Source organism: Melospiza melodia, chromosome 2 (assembly GCF_035770615.1).
Source record: "Melospiza melodia melodia isolate bMelMel2 chromosome 2, bMelMel2.pri, whole genome shotgun sequence".
NCBI classification, from domain to species: Eukaryota; Metazoa; Chordata; class Aves; order Passeriformes; family Passerellidae; genus Melospiza; species Melospiza melodia.
In genome coordinates this window covers 138,256,369-138,278,626 of record NC_086195.1, presented here as the reverse complement: position 1 = coordinate 138,278,626, position 22,258 = coordinate 138,256,369, and the positions used below count along the sequence as shown (strand labels likewise).

The 22,258-nt window shown below is 53.0% G+C and overlaps 1 protein-coding gene and 1 pseudogene across 1 annotated transcript; one reads left to right on the top strand and one right to left on the bottom strand.

Annotated features, from left to right (window-relative positions):
* The first annotated feature begins 1,061 nt into the window (after positions 1 to 1,061).
* LOC134415025 (dicarboxylate carrier SLC25A8-like) lies at positions 1,062 to 5,018 on the top strand (annotated as a pseudogene).
* Positions 5,019 to 9,650: 4,632 nt separating this feature from the next.
* On the bottom strand, positions 9,651 to 15,503 carry LOC134415024 (uncharacterized). Its single transcript, XM_063150351.1, has 5 exons — positions 15,438 to 15,503; positions 14,786 to 15,241; positions 14,572 to 14,691; positions 12,907 to 12,981; positions 9,651 to 10,051 (listed from the first exon to the last, which is right to left on the bottom strand). The coding sequence occupies exons 1-4, from the start codon at positions 15,501 to 15,503 to the stop codon at positions 12,979 to 12,981; spliced, it is 645 nt and encodes a 214-aa protein (XP_063006421.1). The 3' UTR covers positions 9,651 to 10,051; positions 12,907 to 12,978.
* Positions 15,504 to 22,258: the final 6,755 nt, after the last annotated feature.

The window sequence follows — 22,258 nt, the reverse complement described above, 5'->3', positions numbered from 1 at the left end:
GTAAAGCAGTGCGTGAAAATAAAATACAAGTGCTGATGAAAACATAATGGAATAATTTAATAATTTTTTTTCAAGATTTGAGTTATTGTTTGCTTGCTGTAGAACAGTTTACAATTAGTTTACAATTTAAGCAATTGTCTTGTTTAAGCCCCTCCTTAATTTCCTCTCAGCTGTCCTGAGTCAGAATCCAGGAGGTCATTGCATCACTCATATGAGAAAGATGTAACAGCAGATTCTTTATCACACATGTGCTTGTCCTCCCCCTGTGCCCATTTTGGCTCTAATTGTTAAAAACACCTGTCAGAAGGACTGTGTGTTTTGATGGGGTGGATTCTCAGAAGCTGTGTGGGAACTGTTCTCTGGATTACTGCTCATGAACTTCTGCTAAACTCAGCTGGTCTGCACTCTGGGCAAATAAATCCTTTTATTTGGCGGACTTAAAAAAACAGAGAAAGAGGAAGAGAGGGGGAAATAGAGGCCATCAGACTTTTCCTGAACAGGAACATTCAGAACAGTAACAAAAAATGTTGCTGCTGCTTTGCACAATTATTAGAATTGCTCCCCATCAAAGGTCAAAAGCATTAACCACGTTGGCAACGTTTATAAATAGACCCTTTATGGAGCTTTACCTAAAGTGGGATGGAGAAACACTTTGACTCAGGAAGACCAATTAGAACCAGTCTTTTAATTTAATAGCTGCATTAGGCAAGATTGAATGGATGTTGGTACAGACATGGAACACCAGACAATTTCACTACTTATGGAGTCTGAAATAAAATGCAATTTCAGCTCCATCACTGAAGGCCACAGAATGAATGGTTCTGGTGTGGCCATGTAAGAGAATGAAATGAGGGAAAGCTCTTCTAACCCCAACAGGGCCCTCTGACAAGCATTGCAACTCTTGCCATTGAGGTCTGGAGTGCTGATCTCTGGCACATCCAGTGGGGTCCAGCAAGAGCTGCCAACACAAACTCCATGTGTGGAGGCCAAGGATGCCTGTGACTGAGTGCCTCCTGCAGGGCCAGGCTGCCCTGAGCCTTTTGGGACACCCAAAATCCCCCATGGGGGATCAGGCACAGCCTGCACTCCCTGATCCTCCAGGTCTTTTCGAGCCTGAATGGTTCTGGGGTTCCAAGAGGTTCCTGGGGAGCAGAGGCACGGTGCAGGTGCCCAGATGTGAGTGCTGCTGCCCCAGGATGGCTCCAGCAGCTTTCCCTGCACTCCCCAGCTTTGTGCACCTCTCTTGAAGCAGCCAAGGGCAGGGATGGGCCTGCACCCATCAGGAGATGGAGTTTGTGGGGCAGGGGATGTGTGCAGGGCCATGAAGCACTGCCTGTGCAGGGATGGGCCTGCACCCATCAGGAAATGGAGTTTGTGGAACAAGGGATGTGTGCAGGGCCATGAAGCACTGCCTGTGCAGGGATGGGCCTGCACCCATCAGGAAATGGAGTTTGTGGAACAAGGGATGTGTGCAGGGCCATGAAGCGCTGCCTGTGCAGGGATGGGCCTGCACCCATCAGGAAATGGAGTTTGTGCACCAAGGGATGTGTGCAGGGCCATGAAGCACTGCCTGTGCAGGGATGGGCCTGCACCCATCAGGAAATGGAGTTTGTGGGGCAGGGGATGTGTGCAGGGCCATGAAGCACTGCCTGTGCAGGGATGGGCCTGCACCCATCAGGAAATGGAGTTTGTGGAACAAGGGATGTGTGCAGGGCCATGAAGCACTGCCTGTGCAGTGTCAGGCCTGGCACCCATCAGGAAATGGAGTTTGTGCACCAAGGGATGTGTGCAGGGCCATGAAGCGCTGCCTGCCCAGCCCTGCCTCAGGGATTTCCTCTGCTGGGCTCCCCACAGCCAGCTGGGCTTTTGTGACACCCCAAACCTGTTTGCACGTTTGGAAATCCTCCCCTGGCAGCAGGAAGCACTCAGGGATCCCATGGCAAACTGGCTGAGCTCTGTGCCCCACTGCCTTCACGTGGCACTGCAGGCCAGTGCCATTCACACACACAGAGCCAGAACATCCCTGCAGCCCTGGGATGGCACAGAGCCACAGGGATGGCAGGGCTGGCACGGAAATGCTCTGGCTGTTCCCCTACACCCCGAGGAGGGTGAAGGTCAGGGGTTACTGCAGCCCCTGCAAAGGTCCTTGCTGTCACCAGCTGATCTTTAAGGTCAGAAGGGTCAGCCCCAGTTGGAGTTACCCTGGGGCAGCTGTCAGGAGCCATAGGGATGTTTGGTTATTTGTGAGGGGATGGACAATGCCCTGCAGCTCTGGAGATGTTTGTGAGGGGATGGACAATGCCCTGCAGACCTGGAGATGTTTGGGCACAGACAGAGCAAAAAGGCAACATTGCTTGCTGTGTGAAATGCCAGCCAGAGGTGCTGAAAATCAGGTATAAATCCAGGGAACCCAGACAGGGAAAGCAGCTTGGCACAGCAGAATTAAGCTTCCCTAACATGTCCTAGACATAAATCCCTTAGAGGTGGGGGGTGCAGGTTGAAGTTTTGTGCCTCTGAAACAATTCTATTCCTGCTTGCTTAGGGTGGATGTGAACCATTAGAACCATTAAAACATTGGTGGATGCAGGTTTTTTCCCAGTGAAACCAGTGACTGGAGGAGCCTGACCTTTTCCAGGGTGGGCAGGGATTAGGCTCAGGTACTTGTAGCACTCTCCCACAGGTGACTTGCCCAGCCTGTGACAATGACATCAGGTGTAAGGGGATAGGGATGGCAGGGGCCAACTTCACTATGTGGAAAAAAAAACCTACTTTGATTATGACAATGTGAATTTTGATGCTTTAAAAAGCACCACCCAAAATCAATTGCATCTCCCCCAGGTTTTTATGAGTGTAAGTGGAATAAGCCCCTCCTCTTACCTTCCCCAAATACTGTCCTTCTTCATGGTACTCTCCAGTCCCTGAAATGCAGCGTGTCTTGTTCTGCAGAACTGTAAGATTTGGTGGATTTGAAGGTATTTTGAGAACGAAGTTGCTTCTCCCTTTGATGTGGTGCTGTTCTGAACCATTCCTGGTGGATTGTCATTGCCAAGTGAGAGATGCTGTTAAACCTCAGCATCTGTTGGTGATCACCTGCATGTTATGTTTCTATCCTTGGAGATGACTTGATTGAAAGGTTCGTTGCTTAAAAGCTTGGAAATGATAAAAGCAAACCAACAAAGAGTTGTTTTTACAATTAACTTTATTTTTTTTTAAACTAGACCCAACTTTTATGCATAATGCACTGACTGTTATTGTCCTGAATATTTGCTACCTTTTTTTTTTTTTTTTTTTTGAAAAAAAGCAGAGGAAGAGACTTTTTTGATGAGACTAGAGCTAGATCAAAATAAACTCTGCATTGCTCTGTGAAATAAACTGTCAGTATTCCCCTCCAGTCTGTCATTGTTTTGTGTTATGGCACTACACAGAGACTACCACTGCCCAATCCAGAGAGTTCTCCCATGATTTTCTGTCATGCTGAGCAGCTCATTTTAACCCCAGAGGTTTAAAATCCCTGGGAGCAGTTGGAATCAAGAGCAAATCACACAAAAATCAGGCTGGGAGAGAATATGAAACCTTCCAGGGCTTTACTTTTCCTAGTGCTTTTTTAATTGAACACACAACACCTCTCTTCCCCTTAGACCCCATATCTTTTAACTCGGTTTTTTTTTATTCCTCAAAAATAATTTTCTGCCTAGGCTGGGAAAAAAACCCCTCCAAATTATTCAGGGGGTTTGGGATGGGTTCAGTTGGTCAGTACGAGCAAAAAATTGGCAAGAAATTCCCTTATCTCTTGGGTTCAGCGAGAGGCTCAACGTGAACACGAGTGAAAATACATTAAAAATAAAAATAAGAATAAAACAAATAAAAATAAAAACCCAATAATTATATAAACAATAATAATAGAAAATAAATTTTAAAATAAAAATAAATTTTGTTGATTGAAGCCCCAGTCGCGCTGCAGTCCCGCCGCCGCCCACCGGAGGGCGCTGCTCTGCACCGCCGCGCTGTGTCCGCCAGGCGGCGCCCGCGGGGCTTGGCGGGTCCCGGGGCCCCGCCCGTTCCCAGCCGCGATCCCGGTCCCGATATCCCGGTTCTGATCCCGGTCCCGGTTCTGATGTCGGTCCCGATATCCCGGTTCTGATCCCGGTCCCGGTTCTGATCCCGGTGACAGGTGAGCACGGCACAGGAGGGGGGGACATGGCCGGGCGCCATCCCTGTCCCTGCCGCGTCCAAGCCCCGGCCCTGCCCACGCTCACACGTTCCCGTGCCACCCCGTGGCCGCCTTCGGCGCCGGGTTCCGAGCCACGGCGGTGGCGTCGCCGGTGGACGTGGTGAAGACGCGGTCCATGAACGGCAGCCCCGGGCAGCCCCGCAATGCCCTGAGCTGCCTGCTGGCCCTGCTCATGCAGGACGGCCCCGCCGGCCTCTGCAAGGGGTGAGTTCAGCTCCTGCGGACCGGCTGCGGTCACCGCCCGGGCCGCGGCACGGAGCCCCAAACACCCCGACCCACGGGCAGGATTTGGGGGATCCCCGCTCTGGGGATGTCCCCGCACGTCCCCTGAGCCCCGCTTGTGCCGGCACGGCTTCGTCCCGTCCTTGCTGCGGCTGGGCTCCTGGAACGTGCTGATGTTCGTGTCCTACGAGCGGCTGCAGCGCCCGATGGTGCTGGCACGGCCGGCGCTGGGCTGAGCCCCCGGCGCCCCGGGCCGCCCGGCGAGGCTCACACCGATTACATTCATCGCATCCATTCTGTTCATTGCCGGGGAGCAGCGGAGCCACGGGCCGGGGAGGGACGCGAGGAGGAGGATGCTGCAGGAGGAGAAGCGCGGGAGAACAGAGGTTTTCAGAGAAGAGTTTTAAGGGACGGAGGAAAAAATGTTTGTTGGCTTTGCAGCCGGGAAGAGCAGCGCTTCCCGAGGGCGGTGGTGAGGGCAGGCGGGACCAAGCTGAGCGCCAGGGAATTCCCGTTGTTCCTCACTGGCGCTTCCAATAAATCGACCCCATGGGGTCTGATCACAGCGTGGCTCAGGGTTTCTTTGCCTTTTTGGGGTGTTCAGGGTCATTGTCCCAGCTGTGCATGTGACACTAGTCCAGCACATTCTCTGTCATTCGTGGTGCACTGAACAACTTCCCACTGATCTCTAATTGTTCAGGTCATTGTCACAATCACCAACAGCAGCTCCACCTTCTGCCCTGCCGAGGCAGCAGATCCTTGACCCACGGCCATCTCTCTAAAGCCTCAAATGGTCCCTTTATAGGACAGTGAAGATGTGTATCCTAAGAAGGTGAGGACACAGAATTCCCTTCCCCTGTTTCCCAAGCATAAAACGCTGGGAATTGCTTTCTTCCCATGGGTAACTGGCAGGAACAAGGTTCCCTCTGCTGTCACTCCATCTTTAGCACCCTCATTTGTCACAGACACTCAGCTCTGTTTCAGGGACTCCCGTCAGACACCTGCTGGCCGTGATCAGAAGCAATTCCCCAGGCGGGTTTTATCCCCGGGAGCAGCAGGAATGACCGAGGACAGCTGCTGTCCCGGGACAAGGCGGCCGGGCTGCGGTTCCGTGCCCAGCCCCGTGCCCGCCCTGCGGAACGCGGGGTCGCTCTCTCCGCCCTGTCCCTGTGCCGGGATCGGGACAATTCCCCTGGCTCGGGCAGGGACGGTGCCCTCGGGTGCCGCCGGAGGGGACAGGGGCGCGCAGGGGTCCCCCGGGCGGGTGGCGCCCCCAGGGCCGTGTGTGCTGCGGCGCTGCTGCCGGAGCCGCTGCCGGGCGGGCCGGGTCTGTGCCGGCACTCGCGGCTCGCTGCGATCCCGTTCCATGGAGGGAAACCCGCGCCGCGCTCCAGCTGCGGTTTGATGGGATGGGCTCCGCTCTCGGGAGGCAGCGGGACGGGGGTCCCTGTGCCACCCCACGGGCCCCAGAGAGAAGCTGCTCCTGTGGCCGAGGAACAGCGGGGAAACTGAACAGTCCTGAGGGAAACCGATGGAAAAACAACTTTGGTTTGGTTTTGGACTTGACATTTTCCCCCTGGCCCCCACCTGATCCGGGTGTTTTGCCTTAGGGAACAGGAGGCAGAAGGGGGAATGGGGAAAGACATAATTTGTTACCCCAAAAGGGACGAGCTTATTTCTGTTAATTCCCGAAACACCTGGAATGATTTGGGTCTGGGAAGCACCTGGGAGCCTCCCTTTGAATCCTGGGTGGAGCCGTGGTTATAAAAGGAGGAAAGGCTGGAGGCAGGGGGGGTTCGGGGGGGAGAGGAGCAGCGCTGCCTTGGGGATTTGCATCTGGAAGCGGCCGCCAGTTTCCTGCTGGGAATCCTGGAAGGAGAACTCGGTGAGAAATGCGAATGCTGCAGCTGGAGCCCTGAGAGGGGAGAGTCTGCAGGGAATGTGTCTGGTGAGTCTCCTCATGCCCCATATCTGATGCTGGGCTGGCACCAGGGCACCTCATTCCCATTGAAACTCTCTGGAAATGCACTTCAATTACAAACTGGACTGCAAAAGACACGTGGGAAGCTTTGTGTCCCTAAGGGAATGCTCTGGGGCTGTGCAGCCTCTGACCTGCACAAATAACTCCTGCTCCCACAGAAACCTGCTGGCTCTAGGGCAGGAGTGCCAGCAAAGTGGCAGCTCCAGAGCCACCCCAGTGAGTGACTGTCCTTGGGGCTCTCGGGGCCGGGAGGGAATGCTGTCCCTGCCCCTCTGGGAGAGCAGGAGCAGGATCAGTGCTGCAGCCGGGTCTGTTCCTGCTCTCTGTCTCCAGGGTGCCCCGGAGGGCTCTGGCTCGGGATAATCTGTGTGTGAGAGCTTCCCGTGCCAGTGCCAAACCCCTCTGGGGACAGAACGTGCCCAAAAGCTCCATTAACCCTTTCTCTGTGTGTGAGAGCTTCCCGTGCCCGTGCCAAACCCCTCTGGGGACAGAACGTGCCCAAAAGCTCCATTAACCCTTTCTCTGTGTGTGAGAGCTTCCCGTGCCAGTGCCAAACCCCTCTGGGGACAGAACGTGCCCAAAAGCTCCATTAACCCTTTCCCTGTGTGTGAGAGCTTCCCGTGCCTGTGCCAAACCCCTCTGGGGACAGAACGTGCCCAAAAGCTCCATTAACCCTCTCCCTTCTGCTGGCAGGGCAGCGTGTGAGCCCAGGCCCTCCTCCCTGGAGCAGGGACAGCTGAGGATGAGCCCCAGGGACTCAGCCATCAGAGCAGGTGAGGATGGATCTCTTTGTGCTTGGCAATTGCTCTGCTGGTTTAATGTCACACTGCAGGGCTCCTCCAGCCCCTGTGCCCGGCAGCAGCACCCACAGCCCCTGGGCTGGCCAGGGAACGGCTCTGGGAGGGAAATGGATGTGCAGGAAATTTCCAGAGTTTGACAGAAGGCTCACATAGTGTGGATCTGTATGGAAATTCTGAGATAAGAAATGCTGACTTAGAAATGCCACGGAATAGGACCGACATTGCTGAGAGAGAACTGGAGCTAGAAACAAGTTTTAAAGGGTGACCTTGTAAATAAGACTGGATACCTTAGAGAGATAGAACTATGAAAGATGCTCTATAATAAGATTCATAAGGGGTAATTTGAGATGATTGGCTTTAATGCATTTACACAGGGTGTGACAAAAGCTGATAGGCCAAGAAACACTTACAGTGTATTGGAATCAGGAAATGGTTGGCTGCTCATTGTGATGGTGAATTGTAACATCTGCATTGTCTCACCCTTCACATGAGACTGAACATGGAATCCAAGTTTTTAAAATGCCTCAGTTCCTCCATGTCTGGGTCAGAAAGGAGCATAATCTGATAAACTGGTGCTTTGTGTGAGGAAGATTTATCAGATTCCTCCCAACCTTCTCTGGGGTTTTTGTGCCATGGGGGCTCTGACCCCAGAGCCACACAGGGTGTCTGTGCCTGCATAAACGTCAGTGACATTTGCCAAGTCTGGCAGGAAAGCAGAACCATCCTGGGGTTGTTTGGCCAGAGATGGAACATGGAGATGTCTGTGCCAGCAGGGGTGTGAGTGCTGCCAGCCTGGGCTCTGTGCTGCCTCTGTCCCTCAGCAGGCAGGGCAAGGGGGGAAGCTGCAGCTGAGGCAATTTTGGCTCTTTCACACTGCTTGGGCCAGACCTGGCAGCACTGGAGGAACAGCTTTCCTCCTCCTTTCTGTCCATCCCTGAGCAGAACATTGAGATGGTGCTGCACTGAGCCCTCTCTTTTGTGGCTGTTGTTTGGTTGGTTTGTTTGGGTTTTTTCTGTTTTTAATATATTTCTAAGTGGTGCAGTGAGGAGCAAGGTGCTGGTGACATGATTTCTGACTGACACATGACAGAAATGGGCACAGGTGAGTGCATGTGCTTCCTGGCACATCCAGTGTGCAATCCTGAGTGAGGATTTCCAGCCCCAGCTGCCCGTGGCACAGCTCCTCACTGCTCAGTCACTGTGAACAGCTCCCTCCTTTCCTGGGCACATCCCTGGAGTGGGAGCAGAGTCCCCTGACCCTGCAGGAATTCCCTGCTCCTCTGGAGAGGGGTGAGGCCAGAGCTTGGGGGCAAAGGACAACAACCAAACCAGGCCATTGTGTCCCTGATGCATCCAGGACAGCGTGTTCTCCTTGTTCCCAGCACTGGTGAATCTAAACAAGATTGATTTTTGACAAGATTGCCTGTTCTTCACTTCTCCAGCTCTGCCCCACACCTGGCCCTGCAGCTGTAGCTCACCTTGCCCTGGCTGTGGCTGATAAAATATCATTTTTGTAGCAGCAATCCGTTCTTTTAAAGAGCACAGAGAGTGTACAGTGCAGAAGAGACTTTGGGAAATCCATCCAAATAAGGGACTCTGCCTTCCTGCTGTTCCTGTAGCTCTCCTTCCTGCTTTCACCTGGGCTGGCAGGATGGGCAGGGCCCATATTTATCACATGAAAGTGCTGTTACTGAATTTGTCCAGAAGCTCTGATTACAGACACTCATTTTCTGACAGAAACCATTTTCATTTTGCCTTTCCCCTGTTGTTCCCAGGTGCTGCCCAGGCTGTCTCCCTGTGCTCCCAGGAGGAAGGGCAGCCCCTGCCTGGCCTGCCCAGCCCAGCTGGATGGGACAGGGTTGTGTGGCCTGGCAGGGCAGGAACAGCTGGCTGTGCTCTGGAGTGCCTTGGAACCTTGCCCTGGCAGCTTTGGAGGGGTTTCTCTTTGGGATTGCTTGTGATGCACCCTCCCTTTGTACAAAGCCCAGTGCTAAAGGACTGACAAGTGAGATAAAAATGGTTCTGTTAAAATGAGGCAAAGATTGCAATAAGAAAAATGAGCTTGCTTTTAATGTCTGAAATAGTTAGGAATAGAAATGCTGGAAAAGGGCACTTTTATGTCTGAATTGGTGTCACCTCCCATGGATAAAACCCCATAGTGAGCCATCAGAGCAGAAGTGTGAAAGCTGGATCCTTTGACTTCCACAGTGCAGTATTTTTCTTTTCCTCCTCTCTTTCAGGCCAGGACAAATCACCAAACTCCTGCCACCTTTGCCAAAAGCTTTGGAGTTTGAGCAGCCACAGCCAAGAGGCCCCAGCACAGGCTCTGCCCTGGAGGGCTCAGGCCCTGCCCTGCTGTGGGTGAGTCAGGGGCACACAGGGCTCCTCCTGTCCTCTGCCTGGGGATGCCATTGCTGCCAGCCCAGCCTGGGACTGCTCACAGGGGCCAGGGTGAGGGAAGGGACCAGGATCTGACTCCATGGGTCACAGGCTGATTTACTATTTTATTGTATATATTACATTAAACTATACTAAAAGAATAGAAGAAAGGATCTCATCAGAAAGCCAGCTAAGAATAGAATAGCACAGAATGATAACAAAGGCTTGTGGGTGGGACACAGAGTGTGAGCCAGCTGAGTGTGATTGGCCATTAATTAGAAACCATCACAGCTCTACCTGCTTTATGTATAATTTCTCTGTTAATGCCTGTGTGTTGTATTTTGACATCAATCCAAGCTTCTTCCCAGGCTGCAGATCCAATCTTTGGGTGTCTCTGGAAGTTTCTGGTTTTCCAATTCCCACATCACCCCTCTCACTCTGTATTAAGAAATTTTTATTAATAGATTTATATGGATAATTTGTAATTGGTATATTGATTAAGTAAGTAAAGAACAGATTATTTTGAGTAGCGACAAATACAAAGTATTTCAACTTGAAACTTTATTTGAAGTTATTTAAATGTTTGGTTTAGGCTGGTTAATTAGTAAAGTTGTATACTTAAAAGTAAACAAACTAAATAGAGGCATAATATTTGGTTGAATTTTATATTTTTAAGATATTATGTAATAAGAATTTTATACTATTGATTTTTATATTTATAAAGACACTTAAAGTTAATAGTTTTTGGTGGGCATAATACAAGATGTTAGGTGTAAGTTGGAATTTTTGTGTAATTTCCATTTGTATTTCCATTGATTTTTTAGTGCTGGAGTGGTCAGTGTGGTTGTTTGTGTGATGTTGTTTTATGTTTTCTATTGAAATTTACCTGGGTTTTTGTACCTGCTGAGATGTAAGTAAACTTTATGTTTTCATATGAGAAATAAACTGTTGATACATCTTGATTTATAAAATTGCATAGAGATTTGTGAGATACTTATTTAAGATGCTATTATTATTATAATTTTTTTTGTTGTAAGTATGGAGAAATATTAGATTAAAATAATGTACGCCATAAAGAAAAAATAATTAGGAATTATTTCGATTATATATAATGAGTAACGTGTGAAATTATATATTTATTAAGTATTAAAATATTGTATATTATTTTAGAGTTAGTAACAGTTGATAAATTTTAAATTAGTGGAAGGTTGCACAATAGTTAAAAATAGGTTTAGTTGTTATATTGATAAAGTTAAATTGTTAAGTTAAAACTATTTGAAATTTATTTTTGATATAGCAAACATTTGGGATTGTTGTTAATGATTTTATTTAGGTAGTGCTAGTGTTTGATTATAGTTTAAATTGTAATTGCTGCATGTTACTTAATACATTTTTATGTAATGTTTTTAAAAATAGCAGTTAGGAGTAAAAAATTTAGGATTAAAGATTAATTAAATCATAGAATAATTGGGTTTTTAAAAGTATTTTTGGAATAGAGATGTTTTGAGTACAGTAAACTTATTTTTTTTAAGATTTGAAAGTGGTTATAGACAGGATTGTGAATTTGGATTTGGATATTGAGAGTGTGAGGGTGGAGGAAATGTAGTTGTAGGAGAGGCTGAATACTTAGTATGGAACTTAGAAAAATAAATTAATGTTGTAGTTGGATTTTTTTATAGAAGTGTTCATGTAATAATAACTGAGGAAAGTTATAAGATTAATAGTTTGGAGGAGGTTTTTAATAAAGTTTTTTTTCACTTTGAAAAATATTTAAAATTATGAGATATGTTAAATTACAGTTAGTGTAGAGATTAGTTAGGGAGTTCACTTGGTTTCAGAGATGTATAAGTAGAGAATAAAAAAGTGGGATTTTGAAATTATGTGGTTTTGGTAATTATATAAAGAGATGGTGAAGTATGTGAAAGTCAGTTGTAAATATTCTAATAATATGTTATAAATAATGTTTATTATAAACTTAATTTTTTATAATTAGTCTATTAGTACGAAGTGTTTGGAGAACCTAAGATAACTTTCTAAAAAGATTTATGTATTAGGGAAATAGGGTAAAAAATTTAAAACAGTATGATATTAATAGTAATTGCTATTTTTTTTGGTGTTCTTTATAAAAAATAAAAACTAGACATTGTAATGAAGAATAGATTTTTTTATGAAATGGATGATGTAATAATGACTAGGTGTTTGTTAGAGTTTTATTGTAGTTGTTTTAATTGGAGTTGTTTTACTTTTTTAAGAAAATTAACTACATACTTTATAGTTTGGAAAAATTATTTATAATAAAATTTAGGGTAAGTTTCATTAAATAAGATTTAGAATTAATTAATTCTGATAGTAAGGAATAATAAACCTTATTTTATTAGACCATTACAGCAATAAAATGAAATTTAAGACTATTTAGACTTAAATGTAGTGAAATTTAATTGTGTTTGATTTTATTAATACTTGAGTTACTGAAGGTTGTTATTTATAAATATTGAAGTTTTGAAAGTGTTTTGGAGAAACCTTAGATTGTTGGGTTACTATTACTACCTATATCTTTACATGGTGGTTTTATTTATTGGGAGCTATGTTTCTTGGTAAAAGATTTTTATTTATGTTCTATTTAGAATGGTACTAATTTTTAAAGTGGGTTTTTTTTTGTATTTAGGATATTGATTAGAATGTTCTATATTTTTGTGGGCTTTGAGTAATATTTATTTATAGGTTTTTGATATTTGAATAATCTTTAATGGTTTTTGTTACTTTTTAAAGAGTTTTTGATTTAGAATTTGAAGAGTACTTGGTGTTTGGAGGAAATAAATTTGGAGTTATTTTTGGATATGGTTGAATTATATTTTTAATGTTAATAATGTCTACTTTTGGTACATTAGTTTGATTTTTTTGTTTTGTTATGGGGCAGGTCTCTTGTGTAAGCCTGGGACTGGTGTTAGGACTTTTGGTCTAATGTTTTATGAGTCAGCTAAGGAGGAGGTGTTGTTTTAAGTTCTATAAAATGTACTGAGAATCAGTTAAAATCAAGGAAGAAACATTATGGTAATTGAAGGGTGTTGTGTTTAAAGAGTTCTAAATCTTTTTTAATAACTTGAAATAAGGTGAGCTCAATCTACTTTTTCTGCCCCCACGACTGGCATGACCTGTGCCCATTGCTCACAATTCACCCAACCAAAATCAAGAGCAAATGTTGGCTGGGCTCTAAGAACCTGAAATAACTTAGAAGCAAAATAAATCACATTTTTCTCCTGTGTTTTGTTTTTTCCTTCAGATGCTGGACTTACCTCTGTGGACGTGCACTGAGCTCTCACTGCAGGAACCTGTCAGGCCTTGGTGGCTGTGAGTTCATGTTCTTCTCACTGGGGAGTTGGAAATAATTAATTAATTGCAGAATTAATTAAATTAATGACCCCTTTCCCCTTTTGTGCCCCGCTGTGTGGACAGGGGCAGAGAGAGCGAGCAGAGGAGCGGCCAGGGCTGGAGAGGGGCAGGAGAAAGGCAGAGGGACCTCCCTGGTGTCACCAGGGCACTGTGGGGAACAGAAAGGACACCGTGAGGGCAAGGGCAGGCGAGGAGGGGACAGCTTGGGGCCAAACCCGGGGTCACCTGCAGGGAAATGAGTCAGGGATGTTTTGGAGGGAAGAGCTGAGGGGATGAGTCCGCCCAGCTCGGCCCAAGGGGGAGCAGAGGCGAAGGCCAATCCAAAGCCAGCCCTGATCAACCCCAGAGTCCCAGAATAAATACTACAAACTGCCCATTGAGGGACTAACAATACATAAAAACAGACCCAGGAGCAAACCAGAAGGTTCCTGGGAATCCCATTACAGTGTTGTCACAGCCTTTTTAACAGAATTTTTATCACAACACTGCATTTCTGTGTTGGGATCGTTCACTCTGTGGGCTGTGGGGTTTTTGGGTCTGAGCTCCCTCACGGCGGCCCTGCAGAGTCAGGGCTGCTGGCAGGGCAGGGGGTTCTACCCCAGAGCAGACCCAGCAGCTGCCCCCCAGCCTGGCCAGGAGGGATCTGCTCTGGCTCCTGCAGGGAAGGAATGTTTGCAGCCAATTCAGGTGGCATTGCAGCGGCCTCATGTCCCGATTCAGGTGACATTCCAGCGGCCTCATGTCCCGATTCAGGTGACATTGCAGCGGCCTCATCTCCCGATTCAGCCGGCATTCCAGCGGCCTCATCTCCCGGCACTTCCCCATGCCGCTCCCACCCCTCCTGCTCGTTCTGAGGGGAATTTGTCCCACCAGCAGCAGGGGAAGGACACCAGCTGCCACCCTGGAACTCGGATTGTATGCCTGGGGAATGCTGACTGCTGGGATTTAGAGTATTCCATGTATTTGGCTGCTGAAATTTTCCAGCCCAGGGGTTTTAGCTGACAGGGCAGTACAGAAACTGTTCTCTATGTGGTGTCTGGATTTGGGGTGCCTGGATTTGGGGTTTGGTATCAGCTTTGCTAGTTCAGGTGAGTTACACCCACAGCCCCACATTCCCTGATGAATTCCTGCTGGAATAACCTGACAGCAACTCATGGAGAGTGGAAATTCCCACACAGAGCTACCACTTTTACACCAGCTGTATTAGGAGCCAGCAGAGGTTCCAGGGAAGCTGAGTGGGATCAGGACAAGGATAGGTCTATATTCCATAGAACTTGCTGTTTAAAACCCTCATCCCCCAGCTCCACTGATGTCCCTGGGGTCACTTGGCAGAGTTCCCTGGAACCCAGCTGATTTCACCCCCCACCCCTGGAGCTCAGGCTCCAGCTGATATTTTAAAGCAGGACAAGGCAGTGGCTGGATGCACTCCCAGCCTGTGCTGAAGCAGCACACCTCTCCCTGAAGAAGCCCAGCTTTTTTCAGAGCTTCAGCAGCAGCCTCTGCACATTTTTTCCCCTCAGGAAAGGGATGCACATCCCTGCCTTCAGCACACCTCCAGTGGGACCCACCTGCAAAAGTTTTCCTTCACTTCTGCACTTCAGCTGGCTCCCTGGGAAGTTCCAAACTTCATCCTGCTTGAATCTCTGATTTTGAGGCATGTCCCAGGTATACTGCTTGGGATTCAATATCTGTGAGGGAAGATGGCTTTGGTGTTAGCGCTGCTGAGGAACAATGGCCTCAGGCTGGAAAGGAGAGAGAAGATTTGGGGTGGCCGAGACATACCTGGGAGCTGTGTGGGAGCTCTGGGAGGTCAGAAACAGGAACTGCTGTCTGAGCCCCTCTGCAAACGGCCCGTGCCTCCATATCAGGCAATGCCAGCTGCTCCTTCAGGTCCTTCTGGGCTGTCGGTGGTGTCTGTCCGGGCTGAGGCGTTTCCACGTACCTGTTCAGAGCAGCCCCTGGCTGAGGGGCCACAGGCAGCGCTTTAGCCGTGTCTGTGCCAGTGCTGTCCCGGTACCCTGGTGCCCACACCGGGACGTGTGTTCGGCACGCTGCAGGCACAGCTTCTCCCGCAGATCCCAAGGGACGTGAGGGCTGCCAGCCCTTCGGGGGCTTCTGGCCTCCTCCAGGCACGCACCAGGCACAGCCGCAGCGGGAGCAGCGGCCCCAGCCCCGCTCGTTCGGCGGGGATCCCCCGGGGATGCGGTCACGGAGCGGGGGGATGTGGGCGCTGTGGCTCTCACAAGGGAATGCGGTGTCCCGGTACAGGGGAGCGCGGTGGCCGCGGTGCTGCCGGGCCGGGCTCGGTGTCCCCGCGGGGCTGAGGAGCGGTACCGTGTCCGCCAGGGGGCGCCCTGCGGGACGGGCGGCGGCGCTGAGGGAGCGGCGATGCCGATGAGGTCCCGGGGCTGTCAAGGCGATTCCCCTGCCCTACCCGTTTCCAGCCGTGATCCAGCAGCTGCTCCAGGGAAGCGCCGTCTTCCTGGCGGCCCGGCACCATCACAGCCCCGGCTCCCCACGGCCCAGAACCCAGGCGGGACCCCAGCCCCGCACCGGCTGGAGCAGGAGCGGCGGCTCAGTCCCAGCCCCCGTCCCGGAGCAGCTCTTCCTACCTGTAGCGATGCCGGTCCGGTCCTGGTCCCAATCCTACCGCGATCATTCGGCCCCGGCGGGACCCCAGTACCGCACTGGCTGCAGCCGGAGGAGCAGCACCAGGCACGGTCCTAGCAGCCATACCGGAGTGGCTCTTCCCACCTGCAACGATACCGGTCCTGATCCCAGCCCCAGTCCCGCCTCGACCATCCAGCCCCGGCGGGACCCCAGCCCCGCAATGGCCGCAGCCGGAGTGGCAGTGCCGGGCTCGGTCCCAGCGTCTGTCCTGGAGCGGCTCTCCCTACCTGCAGCGATGTCGGTCCGATCCCGGGCTCAGTCGCGCCTCGACCATCCAGCACTAGCACCCACACCCTGCCCGCCTCCCACAGCAGACACCGGCAGGACCAGGCCCCGAGCCCCCAGACCCAGACCCCGATTCCGGTCTCACCTAGCACCCACACCCTGCCCGCCTCCCACTGCAGACACCGGCAGGATCAGGACCCAAGCCCCCGGACCCAGAGCCCGATCCCGGTCTTACCTGAGCACCTCGGGCTCTACGCAGCACCAGCACCAGCCCCCGATCCGGATCTCCTGTAGCGCACCGACCGTCGCTCCCGCGGCATCCCGAGCCGAGCATCCCCCGAAGAAAGCGGGACAGATGCGGATTGGCCGGCTTTTATGGGCGGGAGGGGGGGCGGGGAGGAGGTGTGTCTCCGGGGGCGGGGCCGGCACAGGTGTGAGGGGCGGGGCGTGCACAGGTGTGAGCGATCCCAGTGCGGCTGCGCGGGGCGGGGCCTTGGGGGATTTAAGGCGCGGGGAGGGGCGGGCAGAGCCATTTGCTCCTCGGAGGTCGGCGGGGTAGGTTGCTGTCGGTCGGCGCTCTATATCTTTGGTCCTCTGTATTTTCTTCTGCGTTTCTTTTCTTTTGTGTTTCTGTTTCTCTACACCTCTCCTTTCTCCCCTCCCTTCCTCCCCTCCCCCACCCCCCACACCCACCCCCCCCCAAACCCCCCCCCCTCCCTCTCCCCCCTAGCCCTCCCCTCCCTCCCCCCCTACGGCCGCCCCCCGCCCCCTCCCTCCCATCCCACCTCCTATTCCCCTACTCACCCCTACCCTACTCATCCCTACCTTACCCTACTCCTCCATCGTTTTCCTTCCCTCCCCACCCTGCCTTCCTGCCAGCCCCGTCCCCTGCTGCCCTGCACACCCCGACCTCTCCCCGCCTTCCCCTCACGTACCCTCCCGCTCCCCTATTCTCGTTCTGTATTCCTCCCGTTCCTTCTTTCCTCGCAGCCGCGGGGCGCGGGGTGCCGGGCAATAATAAAGCCCAGAGGGCCGGAGCCCGGCGCCCCCGCCCTCGCTGGGGTCCCCACACGGGGCCGGAGCCGCTCTGCGGGTCCCCCCATTGCAGTTCAATACACCGCCCCACACCGCCGGGGTTCCGGCTGTCCCTACATCACACTGGGGGGTCCTGGGGTGGGGGTTACAGCGGCCCCCTTGTTAGGAGGGGGTCCTTGGGGGGTGGTGGGGGGTTAGGAAGGGGCCCCCTCGTTAGGAGGGGGTCCTTGGGGGGGGGTAGGTAGGTAGGTAGGGCCCCCTCCGGAGGAGGGGGGTCCCGGGGGGGGGGGCGGGGCGGAGGGGGGGCATTCCCCCCTCCTGGCCCCGCCCCCTCCCCCGGGCCCCTTCCTCCGGACGGGGTCCCGGCCCGGCCCCCTCCCGGGGACCCCCTCCTCCGGACCGGGGCCCGGGAGGGGAGGGGGGCGGGTGGGGTGGGGGGCCGGGCGGGGAGGGCCGGTCGTGTGTGTGTTTTTTTTTTTACACGTGTACGTGTGTTTCACGGCGCAGAGTGACGTGCCCCCCTCGGCTTCCCCCCACCCCACCCGCCCCCCCTCCCCCCCCGGGCCCCGGTCCGGAGGAGGGGGGTCCCCGGAAGGGGGCCGGGCCGGGACCCCGTCCGGAGGAAGGGGCCCGGGGGAGGGGGCGGGGCCAGGAGGGGGGAATGCCCCCCCTCCGCCCCGCCCCCCTCCCCCGGACCCCCCCCTCCGGAGGGGGCCCGCCCCGCCCCCCCCGGGACCCCCTCCTCCGGAGGGGGCCCTACCTACCTACCTACCCCCCCAAGGACCCCCTCCTAATGAGGGGGCCCCTTCCTAACCCCCCCACCACCCCCCAAGGACCCCCTCCTAATGAGGGGGCCCCTTCCTAACCCCCCCACCACCCCCCAAGGACCCCCTCCTAACGAGGGGGCCCCTTCCTAACCCCCCCACCACCCCCCAAGGACCCCCTCCTAATGAGGGGGCCCCTTCCTAACCCCCCCTCAGGACCCCCTCCTAATGAGGGTGTCCCCCACCCCGGGACCCCCGCCAAACAAGGGGGTCCCCAAACCCGACCCCCCATCCCGGGACCCCCTCCAAACGAGGGGCCCCCGTGGGATGGGGGAAGCGGAGCCCCGGCGGCGCCCCCTGCGTTCAACAATGGAACTGCATGGGGACACCAGCGGGGCTCCAGCGGGGCCGGGAGCGCCGGACTCCGGCCCTCTGGGCTTTATTATTGTCCGGCAACCCCAGCCCCGCGGCTGAGGGGAAAGAAGGAATGGACAGAACGGGAAGAGAGGAGGAATAGCAGGGAGGAAAGCGAAAGGGAAGGGAAAGGCTGGAAAGGGACAGAGGGACAGCGGACAGAGAAGAGAGAGAGGGGGAATAGAAAGGAGTAGCGGCATAGGGACAGGACAGGAAAGAGGAGAGGGGGGTCAGGTTTAGGGGAAGAGGAGGGGAGGGTCTGGGGGACAAAGAAGAAGAATACGGGGAGAAGAAGGAAGAGTAGAGGAGGGCACAGGAGGGGAGGCCGAAAGGGGAGGAGAAGGAAAGGGGGCAAGAGAGAGAAGGGAAATACAGGTAGGAAAAGGAACGGTAGAGGGAGAGACAGGAGGGGAGGCCGAAAGAGGAGGGAGAGGAGTCGGCTTTGAGGAGGAGAGAAAAGGGGAGAGAGATAAAAGCAGAGAAAGAAGGGGAATACAAGCAGGAGAAAGGAAAGGTAGAGGAGGAAACAGGAGGGGAGAAAAAGCTGCGGAGCGGGGACAGCAGCCACCCGTCCGCAGCGTGCTCCGAGTGAGCAAATGGCGGTTAACGAGATTACCGGATCTTAAATAACCTCGGCCCCGCCCCGCGCAGCCGCGCTGGGGTCCCGCACACCTGAGCCGGTCGCGGGCCCCAACCACGCACACCTGAGCCGGAGGCGGGACCCGGCCCTGAAGCTCCGCCCCGGCCCCGCCTCACGTAGCTTTGGTCCCGCCCCCGGCTCCGCCTCACGTAGATCTGGCCCCGCCCTCGAGCCCCGCCTCACGGAGATCTAGGCCCCGCCCCTGGCCCCGCCTTACGTAGCCGAGGCCCCGCCCCCGGCTCCGCCTCACGTAAGCCCTGGTTCCGCCTTTGAGCCCCGCCTCACGGAGCCCCGGGCCCGCCCCGCCCTGCCTGGGATGGGGGCGGGGCCATCGCTCGCGGCCCCGCCCGTGCCCCCCATACCGGCCCGGCCCGTGTCCCCCATACCGATCCCGCCCGTGTCCCCCATACCGGCCCGGCCCGTGTCTCCCACACCGGCCCGGCCCGGGTCCCCCAGACCGATCCCGCCCGTGTCCCCCACACCGGCCCCGCCAGTCGCACCGGGCCGAACCGGGGCTGCTCCCGGCGCTGCGCGGAGCCCCGAGCGCTAAGGCGGGGCCGGGACGGGCCGGGGTTCTGGCTCGGCTCCTGTCGGTGTCGGCTGCCGGGAGGTCCCGAGCGGTGCCGCCTCTCCCGCGGCGGGCGCGGTGTGGGGCGGGGATCGGAGCCGGGACGGCCGCGGGCAGCGGGAGCTCCAGAACGGAGAGGCTCCACACGGACCGAACCGGGAACCGGCCGGGGCGGGGGGAGCCCCGTGCCGGCCCCAGGACCCCCAGACTCCGCCGCTCCCCCGGTGCCACGGAATCATTTCCCAGTGTGGCCGAGGAGTCTTTATGAGAAAACTCAAAACTAAAGAATACGGGATCTGAGGGGAGGGGAGAGATTCTGGTATAAATTCAAAACACATTATGAAAAATAAATCTGTGGAGCAGCCCACGTCCTCTCCCAGCCTGGTTTCTGTGTGCTCTTCTGTGATTCCAACTGCTCCGATGGGATTTTCAGCCTGTGGGGCTGTAATGCCTTGCCCGGTGCTAAGCACGACAGGAAACAATGGGAAAACCCTCGGGATCAGGCCGTGGAGCCTCTCAGTCACCGTGTCCCAGAAGTCTGCAGTGCCCAGCGCCTCTGGCTGCAATTTGAGGGGTCTCAGCACAGGGCCCCGGCACAGGGCCCCTTGCTTCCCCAAGTTCCTTTAGCCAGGATGATTTTTGGGGTAGGAGCACCCAAAGCCAGCAGAACTGGCCTTAACCACTTTTTGTGGGACCTCTCCTCTCTCTTCCTCACCAAATTCCCACTGTCAAAAGCCATCCCCTCAGTCTCTCCGAGGAATTGGGCTTGGATTTCCCAATCCAGCAGGGCAGAAATGCTGCTGTCCTTATTGTATATCCTAACTGCAGTAATTGCTTAAGAAATAATTGAAAGGAATTAAAGGAATGAAGAGAAAATAAAGAAGAGCTGACAGCTCCAACTAAGGGATGCTCAAGCCCCTTATCAATAATTTGCTTTAATTAACCAACTCAAACAAAGTCATTGACACCACATTGATACAGCATGAGTCTTTTTAATGGAGTTACAGATAAATATTGCAGAATGTAAAAACCTTTATAAAGCCAGAAACTCTTTTAAGAGATAGACAGTGTACAGCTGCAGAGAGTCTTGGGATTCAGGAGAAAAATCCCCAAGTTTTCAGTCTTTAGCATCTTCCACTCTGTGGTCACTGACAGCAAATGTGGCTTCCGCCTCAGGAAGGCACAGGGAGTCAGGGGTTTCACAGATCCTGGTGTCACCTCAGCCTTTCAGCAGGTACAGTCTGCAGGGAGAGAGAACAAACGGGTCAGAATGGACAGACTAATTCCAGAAAATCATCCCAATCCATAAAGCACTGGGCAGAGCTGTAACAACTTCCTCAAAGGTTCATTTCCATGAGGACTGAGGGCTCCAAGCTAAAGGCACAGGCTGGACCTGCCATGGACAGACTATGGGAAGCCCAGAAGGAAAAGCTACTGGGCCAATTCCATCAAACATTCCAAAATCAGGCTCCTCACCAGCAATACCGAAAACCACTCTGGGGCAGAGCAGCAGAAAAAGCCACCTCTGCACTTCCCAGAGATATAACAGGAGAGCCCTCAGTGCAATCCTGGGGCTGGCACACAAACATTCTGTACTCACCTTTCAATGGAGTCAATAGTGAAACAGAACAAATCTCTCTTGCAGTCCAGGCTCCTTGAGATGCACCTGTAGATGCTGCCGAGGGTCTTTGAGCAGGCAGAGCAGAATAAGGTTTCCACTAAGCTGTAAGTGAGAAATAACATTGATTCAGGAGAAAAGAAAAGGAAGCAGCTCGCCCCATCCCTTTCCTTAAAAAAAACAAAAACCAAAAACTAAAAAAAAAAGCCCCAAACAGTCATGCATTATCATTTTTTCAGGCATTCATTCTTGCTTTACACAGTGTAAATTATGAGCACTCATCTTTCAGCCTGAATTTGCAGCAGCTCCTCAGGATGACTGACCTCAGCAAGCCCAGATCAGAATCACTAAAGATCAGAATCACTAAAGATCAGAATCATACAGATCAGAATCACTAAATTGTGGAAGGGACCTCAAAGCCCATCCCATCCCACCCCTGCCATGGCAGGGACACTGCCACTGTCCCAGCTGCTCCCAGCCCCAGTGCCCAGCCTGGCCTTGGGCACTGCCAGGGATCCAGGGCAGCCACAGCTGTGCCAGGGCCTGCCCACCCTCACAGGGAAAACTTCTTCTGATACCGAATCCAAACCTGCCTTTCTTCATGCTGAGGCCATTGCCCTTGTCCAGCCCTGCCTGTCCCTGTGAGGAATCCCTGTCCCTCAGGCCACACAGCACACCCCACACAAATGAGAGTTCCAGGCCCGCACCGGCATTGCGGGCCCTGCACCGGGGCTGTCCCGGGATCCCTGCAGCAAAGGCTGGGTGTGCGTGCGGTGTGAGGCACAGGGACAGGCTCTGGTGTGCGGTGTGAGGCACAGGACAGGCTCTGGTGTGCGGTGTGAGGCACAGGACAGGCTCTGGTGTCCGTGAGAGGCACAGGGAGAGGCTCTGGTGTCCATGTGAGGCACAGGGACAGGCTGTGCTGTATGGCACAGGGAAAGGCCCTGTGTCCATGTGAGGCACAGGGACAGGCTCTGGTGTCCGTGTGAGGCACAGGACAGGCTGTGCTGTATGGCACAGGGACCATTTTTGTGTACCCTGTAAGAGATAATGTGTCACCAAAGTCTGGCCTGACACACAAAGGGTCTCCAGGCCTGCCTGCAGCTGGAGCTGACAGCTGTGGGCACACCTCTGTCACCCACAGCCCTGGGCTGCTGAAACAGCTTGGACACAATAAACTGCATTTTGGAGAGCTGCCTGGGGTCCTGCATCTCTCATTTCAGCTCTTACAGTACTCATCAGTGAGATTTGCCAAAACCCTTCCTGCCTGTCCCTCAGTGCCCGCTCTGGACATGCATGTGCTCCTTTCTGTGCCTGCCCC

Bases quoted from the DNA above. Each gene is read 5' to 3' on its own strand.
- LOC134415024 (XM_063150351.1), bottom strand. From the start codon at position 15,503: ATGGTGCCGGGCCGCCAGGAAGACGGCGCTTCCCTGGAGCAGCTGCTG. The intron at 15,242-15,437 runs GTAGGGCAGGGG...TTCCCTTGTGAG, and splicing joins TGGATCACGGCTGGAAACGG to AGCCACAGCGCCCACATCCC. The intron at 14,692-14,785 runs GTATGTCTCGGC...CTTCCCTCACAG, and splicing joins AGCTCCCACACAGCTCCCAG to ATATTGAATCCCAAGCAGTA.